Genomic DNA, 24,168 nt, shown 5'->3' with positions numbered 1-24,168 from the left:
GGGTGGTGCTAGACAGTGACAAGGTCATGCTGGTCCCCACAAACAGAATCAAACCCTAGGCTCCAGGACACACCGATGTCTTGTCACACCTGGCTAGTCTGCCTTCTGCAGAGGCACAAGGGTCCACGCCAGCTGGCACACTCCCTCATTCTCCCAAAAGGCACAGCTGCAGATGTCTACATACTGGATACAGCTCCTGACCTAAGAAAACAAAAGTACTTAAAAAGACACCATTTCTAGGACTGCAGCTTTCTTGAAAAAGTATTTTATTAATACGCTTGGATGTACAAATGGAAAATAAATATGTGATTCTAGCTGGTCAGCTGACTGGGCCACGGGGCCCTGTCTGTGCTCAGAGTCTACCTTGGTGCTTGGGACGGAGACCTGGCAGTAGCTGAGTGGGGGCTGCTCAGTGCACAGCACTGGGGGGAGGGGTGCACTGCTAAGTACCAGGTCAGGGACCTGGGGGTGCCCTGGCCACGGCTGTGCTGACTCTGCCTCCTGTGGTACAGCATGAGGCCCAGGGAAGGGTGTCATAAAGCAGGGGCGGGTCTCAGGTGTGGCCTTTTGAAGGCCATTTCCTTTACTTCTCAATTCTATTTCTCAGCGTGTGCAGTGAACCTGGGGGTCCATGTGAGGCGAGGAAGTCACTGGCAAGGCTCCAGGGCTGTCACTCTGATGACAACAGTGCCCGAGTCGTTCCATCCAGGAGGAAATTAGTGGGAGCCCCACAGGTGGAGGCTGAGGCAAGGCTTGGTGTCGGCTCACGCTGGCCATGTGTGAAGTGACCTCAGTCGTCAGTCACCCCAACACCTCAGGAGCCCGCATCCACACCTGAGGGCATTGCCACAGGCTGGCCATGCTCAACTTGTTCAGGAAGGTGGCTGAGAGGCCTGTGTCGGAGCTGACAAATGTTCTTCTATTTCTGGACTAGCACACATGTGACATCTGTGATGGGGACGTGGGTTCTCAGGTCCTGAGAGAAGACACAGTTGTGAATCCTGAAGGTGGCAGAGCCTAGACACAGGTAGATGTCGGCCCACGGACACGTGGGAGCATGGGCTCTAGATGTGTTGCCTCCCATGTGGGGGCCTCCTCTGGGACCCTGTGACCGAGTGATTGGCAGGCGGTGGATAGGTGGCCCTCAGTACGCAATCTTCCAGTGTGTGGGCTGCTCACATGCTTTCTCCTGGTCTCCACAAAACCGGTTGTATGTTGTCTTGGGGTCCAACCCCAGGATCTCTCTCTCTTCATGAATCCGAAAGGAAAATGTGGAAACAGAGGTGCCAATAAAAAACCTGCAGAGCAACGAGACGGAGACGTTACCCGGGACCAGCAGTGGAGGCATCGGTCACACCCACCCACCAGAGGCTCTGGGGCCCTCAGCACTGGCACCTGCATGGGTCAGTCCCTACCTCAGTGGCCACTGTGCCTTGCAGACCTTCACCTGGCTGTTCAACTAACACCAAGGACTTGTGTCCACCTCGGCACCCTGACAACAGCAGGGACCATCCACACGCATGCTGCCATAGCTAAGGGAGCCCCCTTTTCCAAGGTCCTTCAGATTCCTGGGGTGACAGCAATGCAGCCAGCCCTGACTCCTATATCCCGGCCCTCTGATGGCACTTAAGTGGCCAACTGATTCAAGAGGAACGCTGGCATGCTATGTCATGTGACTCTCCTGAAACTCTGGGGCCTGAGGCTCGCCACACCTATGGAGGCATCGGGTAGGCTGCATTAGCATCAGGGTAGACAGTGCTGATGGCGGAAGCAACTACAATCAGCTGTGTGAAGTCCTTTCCGAGCTGAAGTTGCAGTCAGTTAGTTCCTGAGACAGCTGTGTCTAGCGGAGCCTGGGAAGAACTCCAGGCAGAGAGAATGGGCAAGCGCCGAGCTCCTCAGAGAGCATTAACAGGGAAAAAAGACAGACTGGCCTGGCTCTCCCCATCGTGCGCACTAAACAAGCCATGCCTGGAAGGGGACAGCAGCTAGACCCACGCAGATCAAGGATGAGGCCCTCACCTGCCTACCCCTGGTGCTGGGACGGTGTCAGCGGGGACCCTGGAGGCCAGAGCACGGCAGAAAAGCAGCGGGCAAGACAGGCACACACTAGCCCTCTAGCCCTATGCCCACACTCTGGCACCTCAGCATCTGGAACTACGGGGAAGTTGGACGTTCCTATTCTAATCAGGACATTCCAACCTGAGCCCATCCCGAGTCTCCACAAAAGAATGGTCTGAGGCCAGCTGCTCTCCTGGTCTCCTGGAGCAGTGACACAGAGGCCTCTGGCCCCAGGCAGCCCGGGGTTACTTCAGAAGCACAAACACACCAAGGAGGCCAAGCAGCCCGGGAAGTTCGCCTCTCTCAGATGGATGATGCGGGACCGGTGTACAGCACAGAGGAAAGCAATGAAACTTTCTAAATGGGGACAGAGAGAGTGGACGGCCACAACCACCTGCCCTGGCTGCTGAGTACTGGGGCAACGGGGACCTCTGAGAGCAGCGTGGACCCAAGCACCTGGCATGAGCGCAGATCCACTGATCGATGATGGCGACGCCTCCGTCCTTGTACAGCTCCAGCTCCTCCCACGTGGGCTCAAACCTCACCATTTCCGGCAGCAGCTTCCTCAATTCTTCCTGCTCTGCGAGGCAAAGGAGAGGCTACTGACCTTCCAGAATGAAGGTCACACTGTGGAGGGGCATGAGGAAGGCCTGGCCTTAGGGCTGCCTACCCTTCCTGATGGCGTCTGTGGCCACGAACACCTTGTCCAGCTGATGAGTCTTCATGAGGCTGCGGATCTTCTTCACGGCGCCCTCCAGGCTGGGCACATCCTCCCTGTGGCCCCAGATGAAGTCCTTCCTTCTCAGGTGGACTCCGAGGTAGGGGCCGCCTAGTGCTGAGCCCAGTTTGACCTACAAAAGACATGCAACTGTTGGAAAATTGCTGAACAGGGTTCACCTGGGTATCCTGAAACGCAGAGCGGGATGAACGTGCTCTCTAAAGCATCCCTCCTGATGCTGAGGCCTGACTGAGTCTCACACAGAACTTCCTGGGGGAAACAGATGTCTTGTCAAGAAGACCATGAGGACCATGATTATCACAAATACTTTTATCGGGGCAAAATAAGAATCAGAATTTGATCACTAGGAAAAAGAAAAGGAAAAGCTATTTAATACTTTCCAGGAAGGAGCATCTAAGCAACTTAAGCAACAGCACCTGGAACCAGCCGGGACCGCCCACAGAGCAGATACAATGGAGTCCTAACATCCAGTGTCACAGTGTCACAGGGGAGGGGCCCACGGTGCTCAGCCAGCCCATGGGGAAGACAATGAAGGAAACCCAGCTTTGAGGAGGAAGTACACACACGGTCAGGAGAGGACAATGCATGACCAAAGGCCTGAAGGAGCTCTGAGGCAGATGGGCTGGCCTGCTTCCTCTCTGCCGGGCAGAGGCCGCAGGAAGTGCTGACGGATTCACCATTCATTGCCCACTTCTGCTTTGGGGTTCCCCGCTCCTTCTTTTCCTTCCTTTCTCTCATGCCTGTATTTTCTGAGACAGGATTTCCCTACATAGCCCAGGCTAGCCTGGATCCCACAACCTTCCTGCTTCCACCTCTAAAGACTGCGGTCCTAGGCATGTGCCACCATGCTGGGCAAAATCTGAAAACTTACAAAAAAAAAAATCACAACCCTAACTCAGCATCAAGACAAGGACTTGGCAAAGCTTGCCTCCACCTCCCCACCCCAGCCCCCCACCAGCCCTCTTGCAGGTCAGATAATGAGTGTCACTCACAGGTCAGACATGCTAGCTTAAGGGAGGAGCCCCGTCCCTAGCTCCTTCTCGGGCAAGAGCAGCGCGGCTACCTTCATCTTCGTCCAGTCTTCCTCCGGGGCCATCTTATCAGCGGCATCCGTCGAGTTGAGGTGCTGGCTCCTAAACTCGTCTCCCACAGCCCGCAAGTGCTTTGCAAACACCATGCTGCGCCGGGTCTGCACGGACAGGGCTGAGCTGAGTGTCACCGGGCCTTGGGACGGTTGAGCCGTCACAGCTTCACTGTCTACCACCTGCCCTTCCTTTCTGCAGGCGCCACCGACCAGGTCCTAGGTAACTCCTGCTGCCCACACCACGGTTGGCTACGGGGACCTCTAGTTAATTCCTTGCCACTCAGCCAGCAGTGGTGTCACCCAGAGATCGGGAAAGGCCCATGTAGGGCCACCCCAGCTAGCCCCAGAGCCAAGACTGTCTAGGCTGCAAGGCTGGCCCGCACCATCTGCCCTTGGCCAACAACATCATGTGACCTCATCACCTCAGTGTCTGCCCAGCTCCTAGCTTCATGCTCTGCTCTGCTCGATTTGGGCTTCATTTTTCCTAAACTAAACTGAACTGGATGACCGTGTCTCTGTTGCAAACCAAATGCTTTGTAAGCGGAGCTATTGCTCCTGACCCGACGCCTGCCAGGTTAGCCAGTGTCTGCAGAATCACGCAGGCTACCCGCTCCCCTCCAGGCAGAAATGGTTCATGGCGTTAGGACTCACTGCACAAAATGTCCCCTTCCCCAACCCAAAGGAGAAGTGTCCCAGCCACCTACAGATGTGGCGAGGCAAAGGGAGACCACTATGTTTCTGGAACACAGAATCATAAGACAGCAGTGGGTCCTGAGGCGAGAGCGGACAGCTCACTGCGGGGCAGGGCAAACCAGTGGGCACTGCCCATGGTTTCAGTCATGGAAGCTGAAAGCTGTTGCTGACTGTTAAGTTTCCAAACCATGAGCACATGCAGAGGGCCCGCTGTGAGGTACTCACATCCCAGTACTCCCGGCCTCCATAGTGGTCATGAAGCAGATTCTCAGCTCGGTCCAGCATCACAGACCTGCATTTACGTAAGGGAAGAAAAAGACGTCAACGATTCTAAGAATCAAAACGGTGACATCTGTACTTTCCAAGGACACAAAATGCGAGAAAAGCCTTGGACCCCGACAGACAGTTCAAGGGTGTCGGGGACCCAGCACGTGGCTGCAGAGCTCCGAGGAGCAGAACAGGGACAAACCAGGGTCATGAGGACAAAGCCCAGCAGTGCGCTAGCAGAACACAGGGCTAGGGCAGTCTGCCAGTGTGCCAAGGCTCTGTCACCTAGCAGACAGCAGAGCAAGGCACACGGCTGTGGGTCCCACGGAGGCACAAGAACATGTGTACGTCTGTTACAAAGGCAACTACCTCACTCAAGGGAAGAGGGCCACCCCTTTGGGTCTCCAAGTGTCAAGCTTATAGTACCATCTTGTCCTGACAGGACTGAGAACGGAGGATGTGAGCAAAGCCTGTCCTCTCACCACAGATTTCCCGTGTGGGGGTGGGGCCACAGAAAATGAAACCCCACAGCGGAATGTGGAGGACTTGACACTGAGGTGACACGGGGTGGGATGGTAGGAAATATTTCCAAAACAGGCTGATACATCTGTGTACGGAATATACATTTTCTCGGAACCTGTCACCGCATGTTTAACACTGACAGGGAAGCTGCAGTTTCCAGGCCTGCTGCAACCGGCTGCTGAGAGCAGGCCAAGGCTGGGCGTTCTGCAGTCACAATCACGGCCAGGGAGGCCTTAGAGGTGACATGGAGCCTGAAGGCAGGAGTGTGGCCTGCAGTGCCTGGGCTAGCATGATGCTCACAGCTAGCTGCTGAAGACACTGAGGGAACTGAAGGGACAGACAGGGATGCCAGAACATTCCTGGGACATGGCACCCCGGCACTTGTCCCAGATGTGACGACACAAAACTCACAGACTCTTACGCCTGCCCCACCTGCATTTCTGGGTGGACTCCTTCCTTATGCCTATTTCCAAGTGAGAGTAGGAAAAGCTACTCCTACCTACTGCAGCTGCCTGATTCCAGAAACAGGGTGTGCTCTACGATCCCCAGCCCTCAGCAAAGAAAGGACCCTAACATCACGAGGCAATACTTTAAAAGCTCCGGGGCTCAAGCCCAACAGATTCCACCTTCTGGCCAAGCCCCCGAGCCCCACAACTGTTCATGCCTCCACTCCACTGGACACACAGTCACCTCTTCACAGCCCCCCCCTACACACACACATTCACAGCGGGCTAGGATCCTCACAGCACCCCAAAAAGGAATGCAGAAGGAAGAAGCCACAAGTATGTCCTATCTCCCATCTCTGCAGCGGCCACTCAGGGCACAGGAGGTGAACAGCAGTAATTACTTTACTGAGCAGGGAGTTCAGGAGAGGGCAGACCACACCCACCATGCCAGAGCACAGGAGACAACCCCAGCCTGGAGTCTCTCTGGGGTTCTTCTCAGACACACAGCTTCCTTAGCCTAGAGCCGCCGATGTGGACGTGGGCATCCCACAGACCTCTGGAGTGCAGGGAGGGGCCTGGTGGGGGTATCTGGAAGGTGATGAACATTGCAATCCCAGTGGAAGGCCTGGGCACTTACCGAGCAGATGTGTTTTTTAAGAGGACAGGCGCGACGATGGAAGCCGACCCCTGGACGGACAGGCAGGAGACATTCAGACCCCGTGTTTCTTCGTAGCCCCAAAACCAGCCTCTGGAAAACAGAGCCCGGCCATCTGTCAGCTCTCAACCAGGATACAGCCCTGCTGACACCGCCCCATCGCTCTGCAGCTCACAGGCCAGCACTGTGGACGGCCAGGTTCTTGTAAGAACTCTTGAGAAAAACCCATACAACTTAACACTTCCCAGGTCACTAACAGGAGATGGGCAGTGGAGGGGGAGCTGACAGAAGCCACGCCTCGGCTAAACAGCCCCCCTCTCCAAAAGCTCCTCACGCACGGAGGATGCTAAGTGACAGCCAGGACCTCAGACAACTTTCGGCTAAGACCTGCATGCCCACGCTCAGGTATACATAACAGGTGAGAGGAGCCGGGCAAGGCGGTGCATGGCTGTAAGCTCAGTCCTTCGGAGGCTAAGGCAGGAAGACTGAAAGCCAAAGACTGCACTGGGGTAAGTAGTGAGACCTGTGTTAGAACAGGAAGAAACCAGGGAGGCGTAGCTCAAGTGGGAGAGGGCCTGCTCGGCCTGCACAGGACCCCAGGTGCAACCCCCAGTACCACAAAAGCTAAGTGTAAAAAGGAGAGGGGTATCCTAGGGATGCGTTTTTAAAACTGGCCGAGCCTGTCTAACAATGTGAGGTGATCTAATGTACTGGGGCTCAGGGGTAGCTGGTCTCTGTGAACCGTGGGGGGAGGAGGTCTGTGCCCACAGTGCTACCTGTAATACTCATGCTTGTCCTGCGAGTACAGCAGAGGGTCAATACAGGGCCGTGCGTCCACCTTCTCCTCCCAGGTGCCCTCCTTCCAGCCCTCGGCGTAACCTTGTAGGACGTACACCTGGTCGATAAAGGGCCCGCCGGACTCTGAAAGAGACCCCCGGACAACGTGCCACACGACAGCGACCACAGCTGCGAGTGTGGCTGCGCACCGCACACCAGCATGGCATTTCTTTGAGGCCTCCTTAGCCCACAGAGGCTCGGAAACTCTTCCAGAGTAGAATCACTGCTATGAGCGTGCGGACCTGGGACCCACAAGGGGACTCTGAGGTCTCTTTGGCCTTTCCCTGTCATCTGCTTTTCCTCGCTGTACCCTAACACACTGAGACAGGACTACCCTTGCCCCTCCTCCTGTATGCTGCTTTGTGCTGTCTGCCAGCATACGTTCACTGGACTGGTATATCCCCTCCAGAGCTTGTTTCCACCCCTCAAGACCCCAGCATGTCCTATCAGCAAGTCTGCTTCACCCTTAACCCCCAACTGTACCCAAAGTACCAATGAGGCTTTGTGCAGAGAATGACCCCAGTCATGTTGAGCAGCAAAGTCAATTGATGTGTCTTTAGATCCACACTGCGTGAGGTCTGCGCATGGCTGATGGGCCCGTGGCCCAAGCTAAAGCGGCTCCCCTCACACTGATCACTCATGAAGTGCTGGGCTGGCCCCAGCACAGCTTTACCCTAGCGTTCTGCTCGGCAAGTGGGTAAAGCCACTCTGTTCTCCCAGGAGGCCCATGGCACAGGCACCATCTTTCTCTGTGGGCTTCCCCAGACCTACTCCAGCTTCAGCTGGAGGGAGGTTCGGTGGCAATAGGGAGATTCAGCCTTATGCCTCCTGATGCCATACCAAATGGTGGGGGCCTCATCTACGCCTGCCCCGCAGTGAGAAATCCCCTAACCTTGCTCCACAGAGAGGCCCCAAAAGCATCTCCAGGCACCTGAGACTGAAGCTCAGGCAAAGGTCAGGCTATGCACCCTAAAAACCCAACCCCCACTCGTTTCCCAGGACCCCCAAGCAAGTCTATGAGCTGGGCCAGGAAAGGCTGTGTTCTAAGCAGGCACTTACAATGCTCTTACTTTTACATCTTTAGCCTGAATGAAAAGTAAGAAAAAAATGCTTCTTGTGTTCCTAGGACCGACTATAATACAGAACTTTCGACAGTGATGTGATCATCGGGGTAGAGAACATTCTGGAAGCAGATCCTCCTGGGGCAGCAGTCCCGGGCAGGGGCGGAGGTCGTGGTGGAATAAGAATCTCATGTACATCATGGGTACCAGCCAGGCTCTAAATGAACCACTTCCTTCCCCGGGGCCTCCAGTGCAGCAGAGAAAAAAGGATCTGTCTTCCAACCAAAGCTACGCTCAACTCTAAACACCTCTGTGCTCAGGAAAACATGGGTCCTCTCAAAAAGTGGAAGCAGGGCGAGGTCAGGCCAAAGGCCTCTTCACAGACCACTCAGCACCCTGGTGTGACCCCACAAGATGCACACACTGGTGTGCATCTCTTGGTTAAGATGGTTTCAGCTGCTTTCTCGTCAGCACTGACCACACCTGCCACAGCTGCTCAGACCCCCTTCCCTAGAGAAAGCACGGAAGCAAAGCAAGCACTACCAGAAGGACCGAGTGGAACGTGCCAGGGCAGGCTGGACCGGGCAGCCAGCTGTCCACATCAGAAAAGCCTCCCAGACTGATGCCCGCCTCACCTGCAATGAACTGCTCATACTCTATAACGGGGATGTTTTTATTGAGACTCGGGAGGTCAAAAAACTCGGACCAGGGAATCCGGACCTGGTGGATGTCAGGGCTTTGCCAGTGGTAGAGGCGGCCCCACGGGGGCAGGACTAGCACCCACTCTTCAGTCTTCAACAGCGTCTTCAGCAAGGATGCCACCCGGATATAGACATCCCTGCGGAGATTGAAGCCTTCTGGGGGGTTGACATCATACAGGAGGTACCTGAGAAGGGAGCAAGACATAGGCCGTGTGTGAACTGTGGGGAATCTTCATGGGGCACCCACACCCGGCTTACAGAGAGGGCAGTGACTATACAATGACCAGCAGAGCTCATAAGTGCCAACAGCAGATTCACACTCTCTGACAAATCAGAATGTAAACGGAACCTCAGCGGCTGAGCCTGAGAATCGGTTTCACAGCCATTCCCACAGTGTCTCATCCAAAGACTCCTTGACTCCTTCACAGTCTGAACAAAATTAATGAGATGCCCAAAGGCCAGTTGTTTACTCAGGGGGGGCCAAACCTTTGACAATGAGGCATGACGCTGTCTGTCATCAATAATTCATCGCTATTCTGAGATGTATGTGGTCAATGGGCACAGGTTGGACAAATCTGGTTTATAAATTAAATCTACTGACAGTTCCTGTGTTGGAAGCTAAAGCTAGAAGTATTCATCCATTCACTGAAAAATAACAACAGTCTCGTTATATTAACAAAGATTATTTTAAATGAAAAATATGCATTTTCAAAATAAAAACAGTGAAAAGGATAGGATGATAATATTCTGATTAAGCCTCACTGTGATATTACAGGTCCGGTTGGCTGGCCGGTGGAAAAACTCCACAGTACACTAATGACATCTGAGAAAGTCAAAGTGACGAAGAATCTCCCTCCGTGAAAACGGTTCTAAAACTTTATTTAAGGCTTCGCCAAAGCAAGATTCCTTTCTACGGAATCGCGGGCAGGCTTCAGTCCCGTCATCACTGGGTTTGTCGGCACCAGACCCCTGGTTTACCCTCCCTCCAGTTTGGGGAAGAGCGGCCGCGGAAGAAGCGCCATCTCCACGACAGCCCACACGAACTTCTGTCTCGCTGGAACTTAAGATCGGCCTCGGGACAGCGTGCCTGAGGTGGCCAGAGCCGGGCTCCACCTACGCTCCCGGACCTTCTGGTAGCGATCTCTCGGGAGTAGACGGCCAGCTCAGCCCAAGGCCAGGGCGACCTTCGCCACGCAGCCTTCGCTCCTGCAGCCTGCGTGCGCAGCCCCGGTCCCGCTGCCCCCAGCCCGCTGCTGACCCTGTCCCAGATGCCTCGCTCCGCCCGGCCGGCGTGGACGCGCTTACCGTCTGCGGGATGCCGCCCCCGACAGGATGTCCGCCGCCGACTGGCCAGGCCAGAATTCTTCTCCTGAAGCCGAGACCGGCCGCCAGGATGCCGCTGCCAGCAGCAGGCAGACGACGCTGAGCGCCGCCATGGCCCCGGCGGCCACGCACTTCCGGCTGCCGCGCCCCGGTCCGGAAGTGCGCCTGTCCGCCCCACGGAGCGCGTCTCCAGTAGCTACGGCAACGCGGCCAGACCCACGGTGCGCACGCGCCTCTCTTCGTCTGAGTAGGAGTATGTGGGCGTGACCAGGGGTGGGTCCTGGGGAATGGGCGTGTCCTCAGCGCAGTCACGCCCTTCCCAAGCTCTCCTGGTTGTACTTTCAGCTGAGGGCGCTGCGGTGGCCTGGCTCGGTTGAGTCTTAGAGTCGTCGGCTTTGCGAGGTGCGCTATTTGTCCCGAGGGCAGAGAGAATTCGCTTGGTCTCATCCGGGACTTGCTGAGCATCACGACGCCAGGCATTCCTGTTGCCGGGTGTTGTACGGTCCCGGGATGTGGGCGGAGCTGGCCGCAGGTCTGGTCCTGCAGGACAGAGCCAGAGGACAGAGCACTGGCCTCCAGGAGTGGGGATGGATGCAGGACCTGAAGGTGCTCTCCGTTCCGTGTAGGGCTCTAGCGCTGGAGCAGCGAGCAGCTTAGGAGTCAGAGGACCAGGTGCCCCACGGAGCTCTGAGCTTTCCTGAAAATACTTGTGAGTGACTGTGGCTTTTTTTTTTTCTTTTTTAAAAGTTGCATCGCAGTGGAAGTGTCTAGAACCAAGTGTTTGTACAGACCCCATTGAAGTGGTGTTAACTGATGGAGTTAGTATTACATACAGATTCCGAAGCAGACAGCCACATACTCTGCACGCTACTACTGTATGCTGTAACAGTCGGATATCTGATAAAAACAAGAGAGTCACAGGTGGCCAGAAAGCATAGCATTAAAGAGATAGTTGAGCTTCATCAAAAAGTAAAACCTAGTCTTTGTCTTTTTTTTTTAAGATTTATTTTATGTATATGAGTACATTGTGGCTGTCCTCAGACACACCAGAAGAGGGCATCAGATCCCATTACAGATGGTTGTGAGACTCCATATGGTTGCTGGGAATTGAATTCAGGACCTCTGGAAGAGCAGTCATTGCTCTTAGCTACTGAGCCACGTCTCCAGCCCCAAAACCTAGTCTTTGAAAGGCAGGGGTAGGAAAAAGAAAAGACAGAGCCTGGGAGAAAGCACCCAGATTATAATAATTACCCTAACAGGGGCTGGAGAGATAGCTCAGCAGTTAAGAGCACTGACTATTCTTCCGGAGGTCCCAAGTTCAAATCCCAGCAACCACATGGTGGCTCAAAACCATCTGTAATGAGATCTGATGCCCTCTTCTGGGGGTGTCTGAAGACAGCTACAGTATACTTACATTTAATTAATAAATTTTTTTAATTACCCTAACAGAGGACTTGTGTCCAATCGTGGAGAGATCTTTAAAGTCCGGGAGTACCTTGGGAGCTGGAGAGAGGGCTCAGCGGTTAAGAGCACTGACTGCTCTTCCAGAGGTCTTGAGTTCAATTCTCAGCAACCACATGGTGGCTCATAACCATCCCATACCCTCTTCTGATGTGTCTGGAGAAAGTGATAGTGTACTCACATACATAAAATAAATAATTAAAAAAAAAAGTTCAGGAGTACCTCAAGATGTAGATGACCCAATGTGTGTGTGTGTGGGGCGGGGAGAACAAATGAACACATGATGGGCACGGGAAAGGCTAGGGTGGCAACATGATGAGCTTGGGAGATGCCCCTTGGTAAAGATGTGGGACAACTAGGATCCCCACATCCTGCTGGTAGGAGTGACAAGTGTTTCTGTTGATGGACAGTTCCTGGTCTGTTCTGGCTTATCCTGGCTGGAGTTGCCCCAAGAGCCACAGCAGGAGAGGTAGGTAGCCCTGGAGAATTCTCCAAATCATCCTAAGAAGGAGCCAGCTGGGATGTCAGTGATGCTAAGCGCCAAGCAAGCAAGTAGTGAGGGCAGAGCTGCAGTGTGCTCCTGAGGCAGAGAGCAAGAAGTATAGGATGGTCTTCCTGGTGTATCCTGTGGTCCAGGGTGGGGCGTGGGGTGCTGTTGACTTTATGTGGGACAAGTTTCTTTCAGTGTTTTGGACTGTGACTTGAATCCAAGCTGGCAGAGAAAGCTGCAGCTCTCCTGCCCAGATTGGTCAAATCGTCTGAGTCAGGACACAGGGAGAAGGAGGTGCCCGGAGCCTTACAGCTTCTCGTGCAACTGAGACTACACCATCAGTCTAGTCAGCTATCCCATCCTTGCGTTTACCTAGGAAACATAGACCGGTGTGAAAGGACATGAGCAGCCTCCCCAGCTACCGGGAGCTCCTGGCTCAGAATGTGTTGAAAAGCAGTGGTAGATGTGGCTTATGCTCGCTTCACTAGATGTCTGGCACTAGATACCTGGCACTTTCCAGCATGGCCCTTAACACTGCTGGGCTGCTGGAGGCTAGCTCTAGGACTGCAGGCTGTACCTCCTGTTAGCATACTGTCTAAACACCCTACAGTTACCTGGCAACAACCAGGTATATTCCTCCCCACAGTTACCTGGCAACAGCCAGGTAGGCCTGACCCTCTATAAAAGGGGCTGTTTGCCCCCTCCTCCCTCTCTTGTTCTCTTGCTCTCCCCCTTTCCCCATTCCCTTCCCCCTTCTCTCCCCATGCTCATAGCCACTCTTTTCTCTCTCTCTCTCTCTCTCCCCCTCCCTCCCTCCCTCCCTCCCTTTCTCTGCCTCTACTACCCCCTTAACTCCCCTCCCCATGCCCTGAATAAACTATTCTATACTAAATGGTCGTGTGGCTGGTCCCTCAGGGGGAAGGGATGCCTCTGCATGGACCCACTGAGACACCCCCTCCCCCCATACCTGACTACACCCCATAGAACATATTCTCCTTCTCTTTGTCTTTTTATAAACACATCACCTCCTGTGTGGATGGGGTGCCTCTTGTTCAACCCTTTAAGAACTATCATTTCTGTCCCAGGCAGGGGTTTGGGGAGCAGGATACTTAAGCACACCTGTGGGACAGTAAGGACTTGGTGCTTTGTTTGGGTCATGCCCACCTCATCTCTTATAATGATGATCTTGGCAGTCTACCATCTTTTCCCAAATATACTGACTGTCCTTATACACAGTTCTCTGAACGACGCACCTAGCAGCCCCAGACTCCGTAAGCATCTGGCTATATATACACACAACCCACTCCGAACAGTGGGATACATTTTTTTTTTCAATGACAATCACGCATCTTTCAACCCCACCCCCAACAGTTTCTTTTTGTGGTGGTTTGAGTGAGAATGGGCCCCATAGGCTCATACAGTGTAATACTTGGTCCACAGTTGGTAGAACTGTGAAGGACTGGGAGGTGTGGTCTTGTTGAAGTAGGTGTGTTGCTGGGACAGGCTTTGAGGTTTCAAAAGCCTACACCATTCAAGTTGCCCCTCTCTCTGCCTTGTCTTTGTGGATGAAATGTAAGCTCTCAGCTACTTTCTCCGCATGCCTTCCTGCCTGCTGCCATACCCCCCTGCCTTGATAGTCATGGAGTCTAACCCTGTGAGACCAAAAGCCCCAAACAGACTCTTTCTTTTATAAGTTGCCTTGGTTACGGATCTCAGCAAAAGAAAAATAATGAAGACACTATTTGGATGTATTCCAATGCATATCCTATGAGGCAGTCAAGAGTACCGATTTGGCCTGAACTAGATTTGAACGCATGGGCAAAATTTTGCTTTAAATAATTATTATTTTTACAAACCGATGTGAGCTTTTATTTTGATTCTCAGACTAAGAGGCCAAGAACCTGGAATTACCGAAACCCAGTCATGGGTAACAGATCACTTCAAGGTTCTTCAATCGGGGCCTACTCACTGCAGGGGAGCAACTGATCCTGAGAACAGACACTGCCCTCAGAGCTGAGTTAGGGCTGAGGGGTGCACTTTCCTGCTGCCTGGCACTGGTGGGTTGGAAATGACCCCCATGGAAGCCAATCTCTCTTAAGGAGAGCCACAGAAGTGCCCCAGATCAAAACTTGGAACCTGGCTGACCACAATTGGCAAGCAAGGCAGACTGGGAATGCCTCTGCCTCTAATACTTGGGAATCCTGGCTAACTGGTTCCACCCAAGGACCCATTCCCATGCCTAGTGGAGTCCTTCATCATTATTGTGGGTGGCTCATGAGACCCTCTTCTGAGAGATAGCCATGTATGTGCTGAGAGCCTGGAGGCCATGGGCCCTACCTCACCACCGACAGAGTCCACTCCAAAGTCCTATGATTCTGGGGCAGCTAGCCTGGCCCTGCCTTGCCCAGCCAGGGAGCCTCTGTGCTCCTGCCCCTGTTTCTTCCCAGAACAGGGGGAGCATGTAGAGACTCCCCATGTTGGTATGTGCCTCCATTTCCCCCCTTTCTTTATGATCCCCGGCCTCCCCTGCCCTGGGACTTGTTTATTGAGCTTCCTGGACTATGCCCTTGAGAAATCTCGAGTATTCATTGAGGCAGAAAGCCCAGGTGTTGTAGGGGAAACGGAGGTCCCCTTTTGAGTTCTTCGTCGTGCTAACACAAGTTTTAAAAGAAGCCTGAGACTGATTTTTATTGGGGTTGGAGAAAAATAACAGGGCAGGTAAGCTTAAAGTCTTGGCAGCTTCCCAGAGGAGGGAGATGAAGAAGAGAGAGAGAAAGCCGTGTCTTCTGCACTGGAGGTTTGGCAAGCGCCTACATGCTGGAAAAGAGGGTGGGGGCTTCAAAGAGAGGAAGAAAGGCCAGGGTGTTAGCGAAAGCAGGCTTAGGCTTTTGACTGGAATTTGGAAAAGAGATAAGGGAAAGAAAACACATGCTTAGTACATGAATCTGAGTTCAGAGGTCAGACCCCCATTTCAGACTCTTGTGTCCTAGGGGCTAGAAAGGTGGCTCAGCGGTTAAGACTGCTCTTCCAGAGGTCCTGAGTTCAATCGTCAGCAACCACATGGTGGCTCACAACCATCTGTAATGGGATCTGGTATGTCTGAAGATAGAACAATGTATTCATAGACACAATGAATAAATAATTCTTGAAAGAAAGGAAGGAAGAAAAGAAAGAAGGAAGGAAAGGAAGGAAGGAAAGAAAGAAAGAAAGAAAGAAAGAAAGAAAGAAAGAAAGAAAGAAAGAAAGAAAGAGAAAGAAAGAAAGAAAGAGAAAGAAAGAAAGAGAAAGAAGAAGAAAGAAAGAAAGAAGGAAGGAAGGAAGGAAGGAAAGAAAGAAAGAAAGAAAGAAAGAAAGAAAGAAAGAAAGAAAGAAAGAAAGAAAGAAAGGAAGGAAGAGAAAGAAAGGAAAAAGTACTCCCAATACAGGAAGCAGGCTAGGGAGCTGAGGAAAGACCTGGAAAAGCCTGTGCTCACTAATAGAGCATTTTATTATTTAGTGATTGATGGGGGTGGGGGTGAGCCCAGCCCATTGTGGATGCTTCTCTCCCTGGGCTGGTGGTCCTGGGTTCTATAAGAAAGCAGGCTGAGCAAGTAACAAGGAACAAGCCATTAAGCAGCACTTCACTGGTGTCGCATCAAGTCCTGCCTCCAGGCTCCTGCCCTGCTTGAGTTCCTGCCATGCCTGCCTTCAATGATGAGCAGAGATGGGGAGAGTAAGCCAGTAAACCCTTTCCTTCCCAAATTGCTTTTGTTCACGGTGTTTTATCATAGCAACAGTAGCCAGAAGACAGGCCCATGATTCTTTGTAGGCTCTTTACATAGCGCCTGTCAATCTGTCCATTCGTCTGCATCTCTCCCTTCTCTGGATTTGTCTTTCTCACACATGCTCAGTGGCTTAGATGTAGGCCAGGTGAAGAAGGGCATCCACCGGAACTCTGCAAGCTAGTATTTTCATATGTGAACCTTGATGGCTTATTATCTAATCCTCACCCTCACGTACACAGTGGGAAAACTAGATGTATGTTCTCCACCTAAGCATTCTTGAGGTCTGGGTTCCGTCCCTGGGGCTGCAGAAGACAGGGTGTGATGGAGCACGCTTGTAACCCTAACACATTGGAGCCTGAAGCAGGAGGATCAGAAGTTCAAGGTCACCCTTGGCTATATAATGAGTTACAGGCCAGCCTGGGGATGTGTGAGACCCTGTCTCAAAGCAAAGCAAAGCAAAGCAAAGCAAAGCAAAGCAAAGCAAAGCAAAGCAAAGCAAAGCAAAGCAAAGCAAAGCAAAGCAAAACAAAACAAACAAAACCCACTTAACCACAAAAACCAGGAAAAGCCCCAGGAAGGAGCAGCTGGAAGCTGCCTGCTTCTATCCCTGTCTACAGAGAAGGTAACTTATGGTTGTCTGGGGAGCCGAGAGTGCACTGGAATTCTGCTGTACCTCATGCAACCACAAGAGGGCGAGAGAGAGCCTTTCTCTAGAAGTTCCTGCCGGAGGTGGGAAATACTAGCAGACCTAGCAGACACAATGGGAAGAGTGGGTGGTCAGACCAGGGCTGAGCCCAGAAGTAGACAAAAGGGGTACAGACCACCCGGTCTTGTTCCTAGAGAACTCCTCCAAGATCAGGCTTTGGTCCTCCATGCAGCTGGTGCCTGACAACTGAAGTCACCTACAAAGATAAGGCTAAGATCCTCACTAGAGGAGAGAAAAAGCCCTATTTGATCTCAGCCTAGGTATATCTTGTAGTTCACAGGGCCACACTTAGAAATGTCCAAAGTTTTATACACAGACAGACAGACACACATACACACACACGCGCACTCAAGGCTTTATCTGTCCCCATCAGGTATCAGAAAAATGTCCCATTCCCTTGAGAGAACAGTGTCTTGAGGTGGGAAAGGTCCTGGGCCTGCTGCCCTCAGGAGCAAGGAGGTTCTCCTTTGAAACAGACAGACCCCTGTGGAAGTTGGGGCCCCGTAGTGCAGGGATAGGGATGTGGGAACAAGTCGGGAGAGGCACCGCGAAAGGAGCTGGCTCCCTGCCCTGCTTGGGGACAGCTATGCAGTCATGTGACGAAGTAGAAGCCACATGCATAGACACCCAGCGGGGACTATAGAATGGGCGGAGAGGTATACAGTAGGGGCAAACTGGTAGCCACCATGGGCCAGGGCAGAGGGTGGGAAAGTATCTTAGGAACTGCATGATAGCCCTTGAGACCACACCACAGTTATGAAGTAGGTCAAGAGTTGAACCGCTGCCCATAGAGGCCACCAAAGGGAGCCAGATGGTGGGAGCAATAGGCTGGCCACAGACCAGGAGTCCAGACACTGGGAACTGGTGTCTTGGGGCACAGACATGCACATCCCAGCCCGACTTTTCTATTTACTGAGTCAGTTACCAGGATTCACATGTTGAAGTTTGGGGCTTTTGTGTGGAATTCCACCCTCTCGCTCACCATCATTCCGTGGTAATAAAATCCTGGCTTTGTCCCTGGAAATGTGCAGGGAGGTGACTCGTGTGTGAGTCACCAGCCGGGCAGGGAGTTCCGGTTTTTGTATCTATGGCTAAAGGCCATTCTCCGATGGGTTTCTCAAAGGAGCTTGGGACTGTCTGCAAAGGGAGCCCTCAGAGATGGCGCAGCCTGCTCTACAGCCGAGGAGTGCCCGTGGAACTAAGCCATCAAATGTGACCAGGCATGAGGTTCCGTTGGGAGTGGGGGGAGGGGACTGGCCAAGGTGCAGCATGGAATGTGGATTTGTGCTGCAGGGTAGACCCTGGAGGACTGGACTAATGTGAATAGCTATGCCCGTAGATCCAGGGGTTCCCCTGCACTTGGGGTTACCTCTTATCCTGGGGGTCTCTCCCTCAGCACAGCTGGAGCAAGCCATGGGGACAGCGTTTCCCACGGAGGAAATCTAGCCTTCCCGTGGTGTACTCTCCAGGAGCTGATGCGTGGAGCCCACTTTCCTGGGGAAGATTGGAGTTGCTCAGGGCCGTGAGAATCCACCCCACCGGATCTGGGATCCAAACACGGGCAAATGTCACAACGTGCGCAATTTGCCTTATTTAAACAAGCTGCTCGCTGTGTTTGCAGGACTGGGCTCAAGGACAGTCTTCTTCCCCTCGGTGGCGATGCAGGGAGATGCAGGCAGAGCGGGTGGAGGCCGGGCTTCCTTGGAATGAGGCCCAGTGGACCTTTTCTGATTCATAAGAAACCTCTAGTTTTATTGCAGAATCACAGTTGTACGCAACCTGGACGCTCTGTAGCTGGAGGCTGCAGGTGCTACAAAGGCGGCAGAGCCTTAAGCAGCATTGCTAAGCTCCTCTCTCTCTTTCTGAAAGATCCAGGAGTCGGGGAGGGGACAGACTTTAAAACCTGAAGCCTCCTATCTGAAATCCAAACATTGGCAAACAGGGGAACACAAACATAGGGAGCCGTGCATGTCCCCCTGTCCCCAGAGTTCCGGAGTCAATGCTCAAACCTACGCAGACTGTAGCCAACTCAGAATGCAGGCCTGGCTGGGGACTCAGAAGGACTGGGCTCTGCATCTGTCCAGCTTGGGTCTCAGGGTCATCTAAGTGACAACTTCCCAATTTCATAGAGCTGACCATGAAATAAGACTGTGGATGGAGAGCTGTGGTCTGTAGTCGATGGGCATATGTGGTGGAGTCTTCTGTAGGAGCCACAGGACTGACACAGCAAGTGTTGGCAGTGGTCAGGTGGGGCTCTGGGGGCACCAGTCACAGATGTGAGTTGTCTACCTGGTTTTAAGCTTGTCTGTGGTCTCGAACCCAACAGGGGTTGGCTCAGACACCGCTCTGCTCCACATGATCTGTCTTGATGTTGTCTGCTGATGCTGGAGCAGTGCATGTCTCAGCCAAGGAAAAAGGATGGTCACACCCCTACTGTCCTGGGATCTCATAAACAGTTGCTGGCCTGGGTAGCAGATGCATCCCACCCAGAATCAATCTCTCTCTCTCTCTCTCTCTCTCTCTCTCTCTCTCTCTCTCTCTCTCTGTGTGTGTGTGTGTGTGTGTGTGTGTGTTAGAGATTACAAACAAGAAGCGCCCATGGTCCAGAAGATGCCCTTCATTTACCCTTAGAGCTGTGTGAGGCGAGTTTTATATTCTTCTTTCAAGAACAGCCAGTGCCACATTTATTGGAAAACTTGTTCTTTTTGTTTGTTTCAGACAGTGTCTCATGTACCCCAAGCTGGCCTTCAGCAACTAGTGTAGCTGAGGGTGACCCTGAATTTCTGATCCTCTCGCCTCTGAAATACTGGGATAACAGGGGCACGCCACCATGCCCAGTTTCCATGGTACAGGGGATCGAACCCAGGGCCTTATGCATGCTAGGCGAGTACCCTACCAACTGAGCCTTATCTCTACCCATCCCCTAAAGCACCACTGAAGTGTAACAGTGGAGCTAATAATTGTCTAGGGTTTGGTTCCTCTCTTGAACAAATGGAAAAGACAAGACCCAGCTGCAGAGAAACAGAAAGTAGCCAATTCACAATTAGGGATGGGAAAAGCCTTAGGCTGGACATCCATTCAACAGACCCTGGCTTGGGCCCCCACGTGGAGCCCTGTTGGTCCGGTTTAGATACCCACCCCTATGCCTTCCTAATGGTTTTCTTCTAATTTTTTTTCTTCTAGGAACAAGAAGGGGCCATCTCAGGAAGCCACTTCCACCTTCCTAGTCTGCCCATGTCCCTCTTGACTCCACATGCTCCCTTCAGAGCACAGTTGAGCCCCCTGTGCACTTGGCTCTATGTCTGGCCTCAGACCTCACCCACAAGCCCCTGCAGTCTCCTGCATAGTGATGCAGAGCAGCCATTACAGCGAATCCCTCCCGCTGCCCTTTAAGACTTCTCTGCAAATCTCCCAACTTTTCCCTCCTATGCAAAGTCTAGATTCAGTTGTGGAGTCTTAACAAGGGTTCTATTACTACTTGGTTGACATTTGGGGACAAGTGGGATGTTGGCTTTGAGATGCTACTGGGTCTTGAGAAGTAGCTTCATCTTGCCCCTTACTGTTGAATCTGTTGGCCATTTTGTCCCCATAACATTATTTCCAAGAGTTGGGTACAGCCCATGTAAAACTTCATGGCCTAACACCATGGCCTAACAAAACTCTGACCTCAGCCAGCCAGCTTTCCTAATTCTGTTTTGCCCTTGTTAGCATCTTCTCTCAGCTTTTCCTGATACGTGAACCTACAAAACAAGTTCAATCTTCCCCCCGAGTGCCAGACTGAGCCAGCAGCTCTGGTCCCTGGTGTTCGGGAGGATGCTCTTCCTACAGAGCTGAGCTAGTGATGCAGCCCCACAGTGGCCTCTGCAAAGAACACCTCACCCATGAGCAGGAGATGGATACATAGTTTGGGTCCAACCTCCCCCTGAGGCTCATGGGAAGAAAGCAGCCTTTGCTTCTGTTGGTGGTTAGCTGTAGTGTTTTTAGTGCTCAGCCAGGCATCATAGTTGAACTGAGAAAACCCTGGGCTTTGGCCATCCTCATAGGTCCCCATCTATATCTAGTATATTAGACAGGGTTCTTGAGAGGAACAGAGTGGATAAAATATATGTATATACATATGTGTCTATGTCTGTGTGTATTTGAACCTCTGGCCTTCACACATACATATGCACACACCTGCACATATAGACATCTGTATGAGATCACCCATCTCATATACAATAAAAATAATTTTAAAATAAACAGTAAAGTTTTATATATATATATATATATACACACACACATACATACATACATACACACAGAGAGATAGACATCATCAAGGGGACCTTAGCGCAAGATTGTCTCATACGGGCAATATTTCCTAAGGGTTTAGAACCAAAATTCCAAGAGAGAGTACCAGGAGTTCCTAACATGTGCATGTTAAATGTGAAATACTAAAACACCAAGCTTAGAGCAGCAGTATGCCAAGGGTCCAGGCAAAGCAGGCACTACCTGCTCTGTGTGGCCATGTCTGTGTGCCTTCCCAGGCTTCCTGTTGCAACAGTAAGCTGTGGACTCAAGGCTGTGGGCAACAGCTAGCACAGGAGAGAAATGAAATTGGTGGGGGGTGGGGGTGGGGGATGAGGGGTTGGGGGTGGGGGGAGGTGGGAGGGCCTGATGCTTCTCTTCCCCTCCGTGCTTCTTTCTCCATTTCCCAGTCCCTGTCTCCCTCGCTCCCTCAGCATGTGTGCACACCCGGCTCAGGAAAGTAGCCTCCTGAGAACTTGGCAGCATACACTTCTAGTGAGAAAGCAGATGAACTGCGTGGAGTGCAGGAGCCAGAGGATGCCAGGCTGCACCCTCCAACACTTGGACTGAAGATACATACATGTCTGAAGCAACCAGGCCCTGTTAGCCGAACTGGAGCTGGAACCCAGACTTCGTGCCACTGTGTAGGGTTAGAGGTCTGTGCCCAGGTGCCCAGGTTCCCAGCAGCACCTGTTGGGAGTTCGGGCCATGAGGCACTGTGGTCCCCAACCTCTCTCTGGGCTACAGCACCAGGTCTGAGAGAGATTTTCCACAGCTGGGATTCTGGGAGCCACACACAGTTCCCAGGGATGGAATGTCAATTCATCATCTACCGGACGGGCTTCGCAGAGTGTAGCGTTCCATCTCAGACTCCAGAAGCCAGAAGCCCAGGGCAGGAAAGGGGCTCTGAACTGAGCAAACACCAGGTGGCTGGCTGGAGTTGGCCAGTGCCTGGAGCCGCTCTGCTCCCACTCCTCCACCACCACCACTCCACCCCCAATATCTCATGAGCACCTGGTACCCTGCAGTCAGGACAGTAACCCAACATCCCATTACTTACGGGATCCCAGCCATCTGAGGGCTAGCTCCCATAGTGTCATACACTATGCATCTGCTTCCTTTGAATTTTACTCCTCTGCCTTATTTGGGTGTCTGTGCCCCCCATACAAACCCCTGAGCCTTCTCCACCAGCACTGAGTCAGAGTCAGACCTTTAAGCCACTCCTCCCTCGGAAAAAACATTCCAGCACTTTACAGAGAACCGTCACCTTCTCCTCAGCCCTGGGGATGGGCGCTAGGTGCTAGCCTAATGCCCCAGGACTATATGGTGCCCCCTGGCCAGTCGGGATGGGAATAAGCTATGGCTTTAATCAGAGGAGGCAGGTGTGTGGAGCCTGGGACTCCTGAGGCCGATGGCTTTTCCTTGTTCATGTATGCCTGGACCATTCCCCAGATATCTCTCATCCTGGGGCCTGGCCAAGGTAAATCAGCTGCTGTCCACTCAGTACCTGGCACAGTTCAGCCTCCAGCATCCTGCTTCAGGAGGTACAGGGCCAAGGTTGGGTGTCCCAGGGTTGGGACAGAGGGGAAGGCATGGAGATGACTGGCTATGGGATGATCCCTTAGCCAGTGTTGCGCTGGATAGTTTTATCTCTACGGCACCTTGTGTTTCTTCCCACTTCAGATGACCCTGATACTTCCACCCTGGAAGCTGGAAGCTTGGGTTTAGAGTCTATGGAACAGGGTCCAGACCTGAGTCAACTTAGTTTTCACTAATCCTGGGGTCCCCAAACTCTTGGAGAAGTCTATGGTGGTTCAGCGTCAGGGAAGTTTAAGCAGCTGGTACCTGCAGGGGGGGCTGAGGGAGCCAGGCTCTCTGCAGATAAGGACGTCCAAACAGCTCCAGGTGTGTTAAAGGCAGCACCCAGACCTACCACACTTACTGTGTAGGAGACAGCTCTGATGGCCACAGCCCCTTGATGTGTCCACACAGGATCACTGCAGGGTCCTCATGGGGGCTGTAGTATGGAGTGTCAGCAATGTCCAACTTAGGTTTGCAGGCATCCAGGGCCATGTAGGTGGGGCTGCTTCCACTTGGAGATCACGAAGCCCTGGGGCCTCTGGGCGGGTCCTGCATAAGCCCCCGATGGGGTAATGCTTAGGGAAACTATGAGTAGACCTCACCTGACTCAGATCCTCCAGACCTACAGTTCCATCAGTATGCAAGGCCAGCCTGGGAATGCCTCAGACATGAGACGCTAGCTTATAAGAGGCTGCCTGGGTCAGCCTTGGGAGCCCACATGGGCAAGGAGTCTTGAGCATTCGTCAGCCTTCAGATCCCATGGTGTTGGATGCTGGGCTCTGGCTTGCTTAGGACCTGCAGCTCCTTGTTACCTGTTCCTTCCTTTGGGGATGGGATTGTCCATCTGTCTGTGTGTCTCACACAATTTATCAGACAAGGATAGCATCTCTGATGTCACAACTAGAGGAGTCTGCCTTAGGGGAAATGTACCTTGAGTCTCATCCATTTCTGGTCACATGTTTCCTTGCATGAGACCTGACTGTCCTTTATTTATTTATTTATTTATTTATTTATTTATTTATTTATTTATGGTTGTTTGAGACAGGGTTCCTGGATGTCCTGGAAATCACACTCCAGACCAGGCTGGCCTCGGACCCATAGATCCCACCTGCCTCTTCTTCCTGAGTACTGGGGTTAAAATAAAGGTGTACACCACTACCGCCCAGCCGACCTGGCTGACTTTAAAGCTGACACGGGGCTCCTGAGATGAAGATGCTATTCAAGTTAGCCAGTGTTCCCAAGAAGCCCAGAAGCCCAGAAGCCCTCACCACGATGCATTTATCTGTCTTCTCATCTTGCTCACTGGGGGCACCTTCACAGACTTCCCTAGTCTGCCAGGACCTGGACCGTGCAGAGTAGTCATGCATCCCTCTCTGGGCCTGTCTTGTGTCACACAAGAGTGTCACGTAACAGTCTGTGACCACCTCTGAATGTGACTCCTTCTGTGTTTATTTCCTTCCTCCAAATGCTCAACTTTGGCTCCAGGA

General features: G+C 52.5%; 1 protein-coding gene and 2 long non-coding RNA genes across 5 annotated transcripts; 2 read left to right on the top strand and 1 right to left on the bottom strand.

Annotated features, from left to right (window-relative positions):
- Window positions 1–238: 238 nt before the first annotated feature.
- On the bottom strand, window positions 239–10,744 carry Pofut2 (protein O-fucosyltransferase 2). Of its 3 annotated transcripts, none has more exons than NM_030262.3 (9): window positions 10,372–10,525; window positions 9,001–9,251; window positions 7,244–7,388; window positions 6,450–6,560; window positions 4,803–4,869; window positions 3,864–3,989; window positions 2,732–2,912; window positions 2,518–2,641; window positions 239–1,298 (listed from the first exon to the last, which is right to left on the bottom strand). In NM_030262.3, the coding sequence occupies exons 1-9, from the start codon at window positions 10,500–10,502 to the stop codon at window positions 1,145–1,147; spliced, it is 1,290 nt and encodes a 429-aa protein (NP_084538.2). In that variant the 5' UTR covers window positions 10,503–10,525; the 3' UTR covers window positions 239–1,144. The 3 variants fall into 3 exon arrangements, 1 of the variants encoding a protein (NP_084538.2); XR_380457.4 differs by having other exon boundaries at window positions 250–1,298; window positions 3,793–3,989; window positions 10,372–10,744; XR_001779639.2 differs by having other exon boundaries at window positions 250–1,298; window positions 2,518–2,660; window positions 10,372–10,744.
- On the top strand, window positions 10,602–12,060 carry Gm10941 (predicted gene 10941). The gene is made up of 2 exons (NR_026944.1): window positions 10,602–11,098; window positions 11,839–12,060. It is a non-coding gene; the product is annotated as a predicted gene 10941 (long non-coding RNA).
- Window positions 12,061–16,600: 4,540 nt separating this feature from the next.
- Window positions 16,601–18,969, top strand: Gm40703. Its single transcript, XR_871845.2, has 2 exons — window positions 16,601–18,037; window positions 18,212–18,969. It is a non-coding gene; the product is annotated as a predicted gene, 40703 (long non-coding RNA).
- Window positions 18,970–24,168: the final 5,199 nt, after the last annotated feature.

This window comes from Mus musculus, chromosome 10, assembly GCF_000001635.26.
Source record: "Mus musculus strain C57BL/6J chromosome 10, GRCm38.p6 C57BL/6J".
Classification (NCBI taxonomy): domain Eukaryota; kingdom Metazoa; phylum Chordata; class Mammalia; order Rodentia; family Muridae; genus Mus; species Mus musculus.
The sequence above is the reverse complement of the archived record's forward strand: the minus strand, read 5'-3'. Positions and strand labels throughout refer to the sequence as shown.

Bases quoted from the DNA above. Each gene is read 5' to 3' on its own strand.
- Pofut2 (NM_030262.3), bottom strand. From the start codon at position 10,502: ATGGCGGCGCTCAGCGTCGTCTGCCTGCTGCTGGCAGCGGCATCCTGG. The intron at 9,252-10,371 runs GTAAGCGCGTCC...CTCCCTTCTCAG, and splicing joins GGGGCGGCATCCCGCAGACG to GTACCTCCTGTATGATGTCA. The intron at 2,913-3,863 runs GTAGCCGCGCTG...TGTCTTTTGTAG, and splicing joins AAGACTGGACGAAGATGAAG to GTCAAACTGGGCTCAGCACT.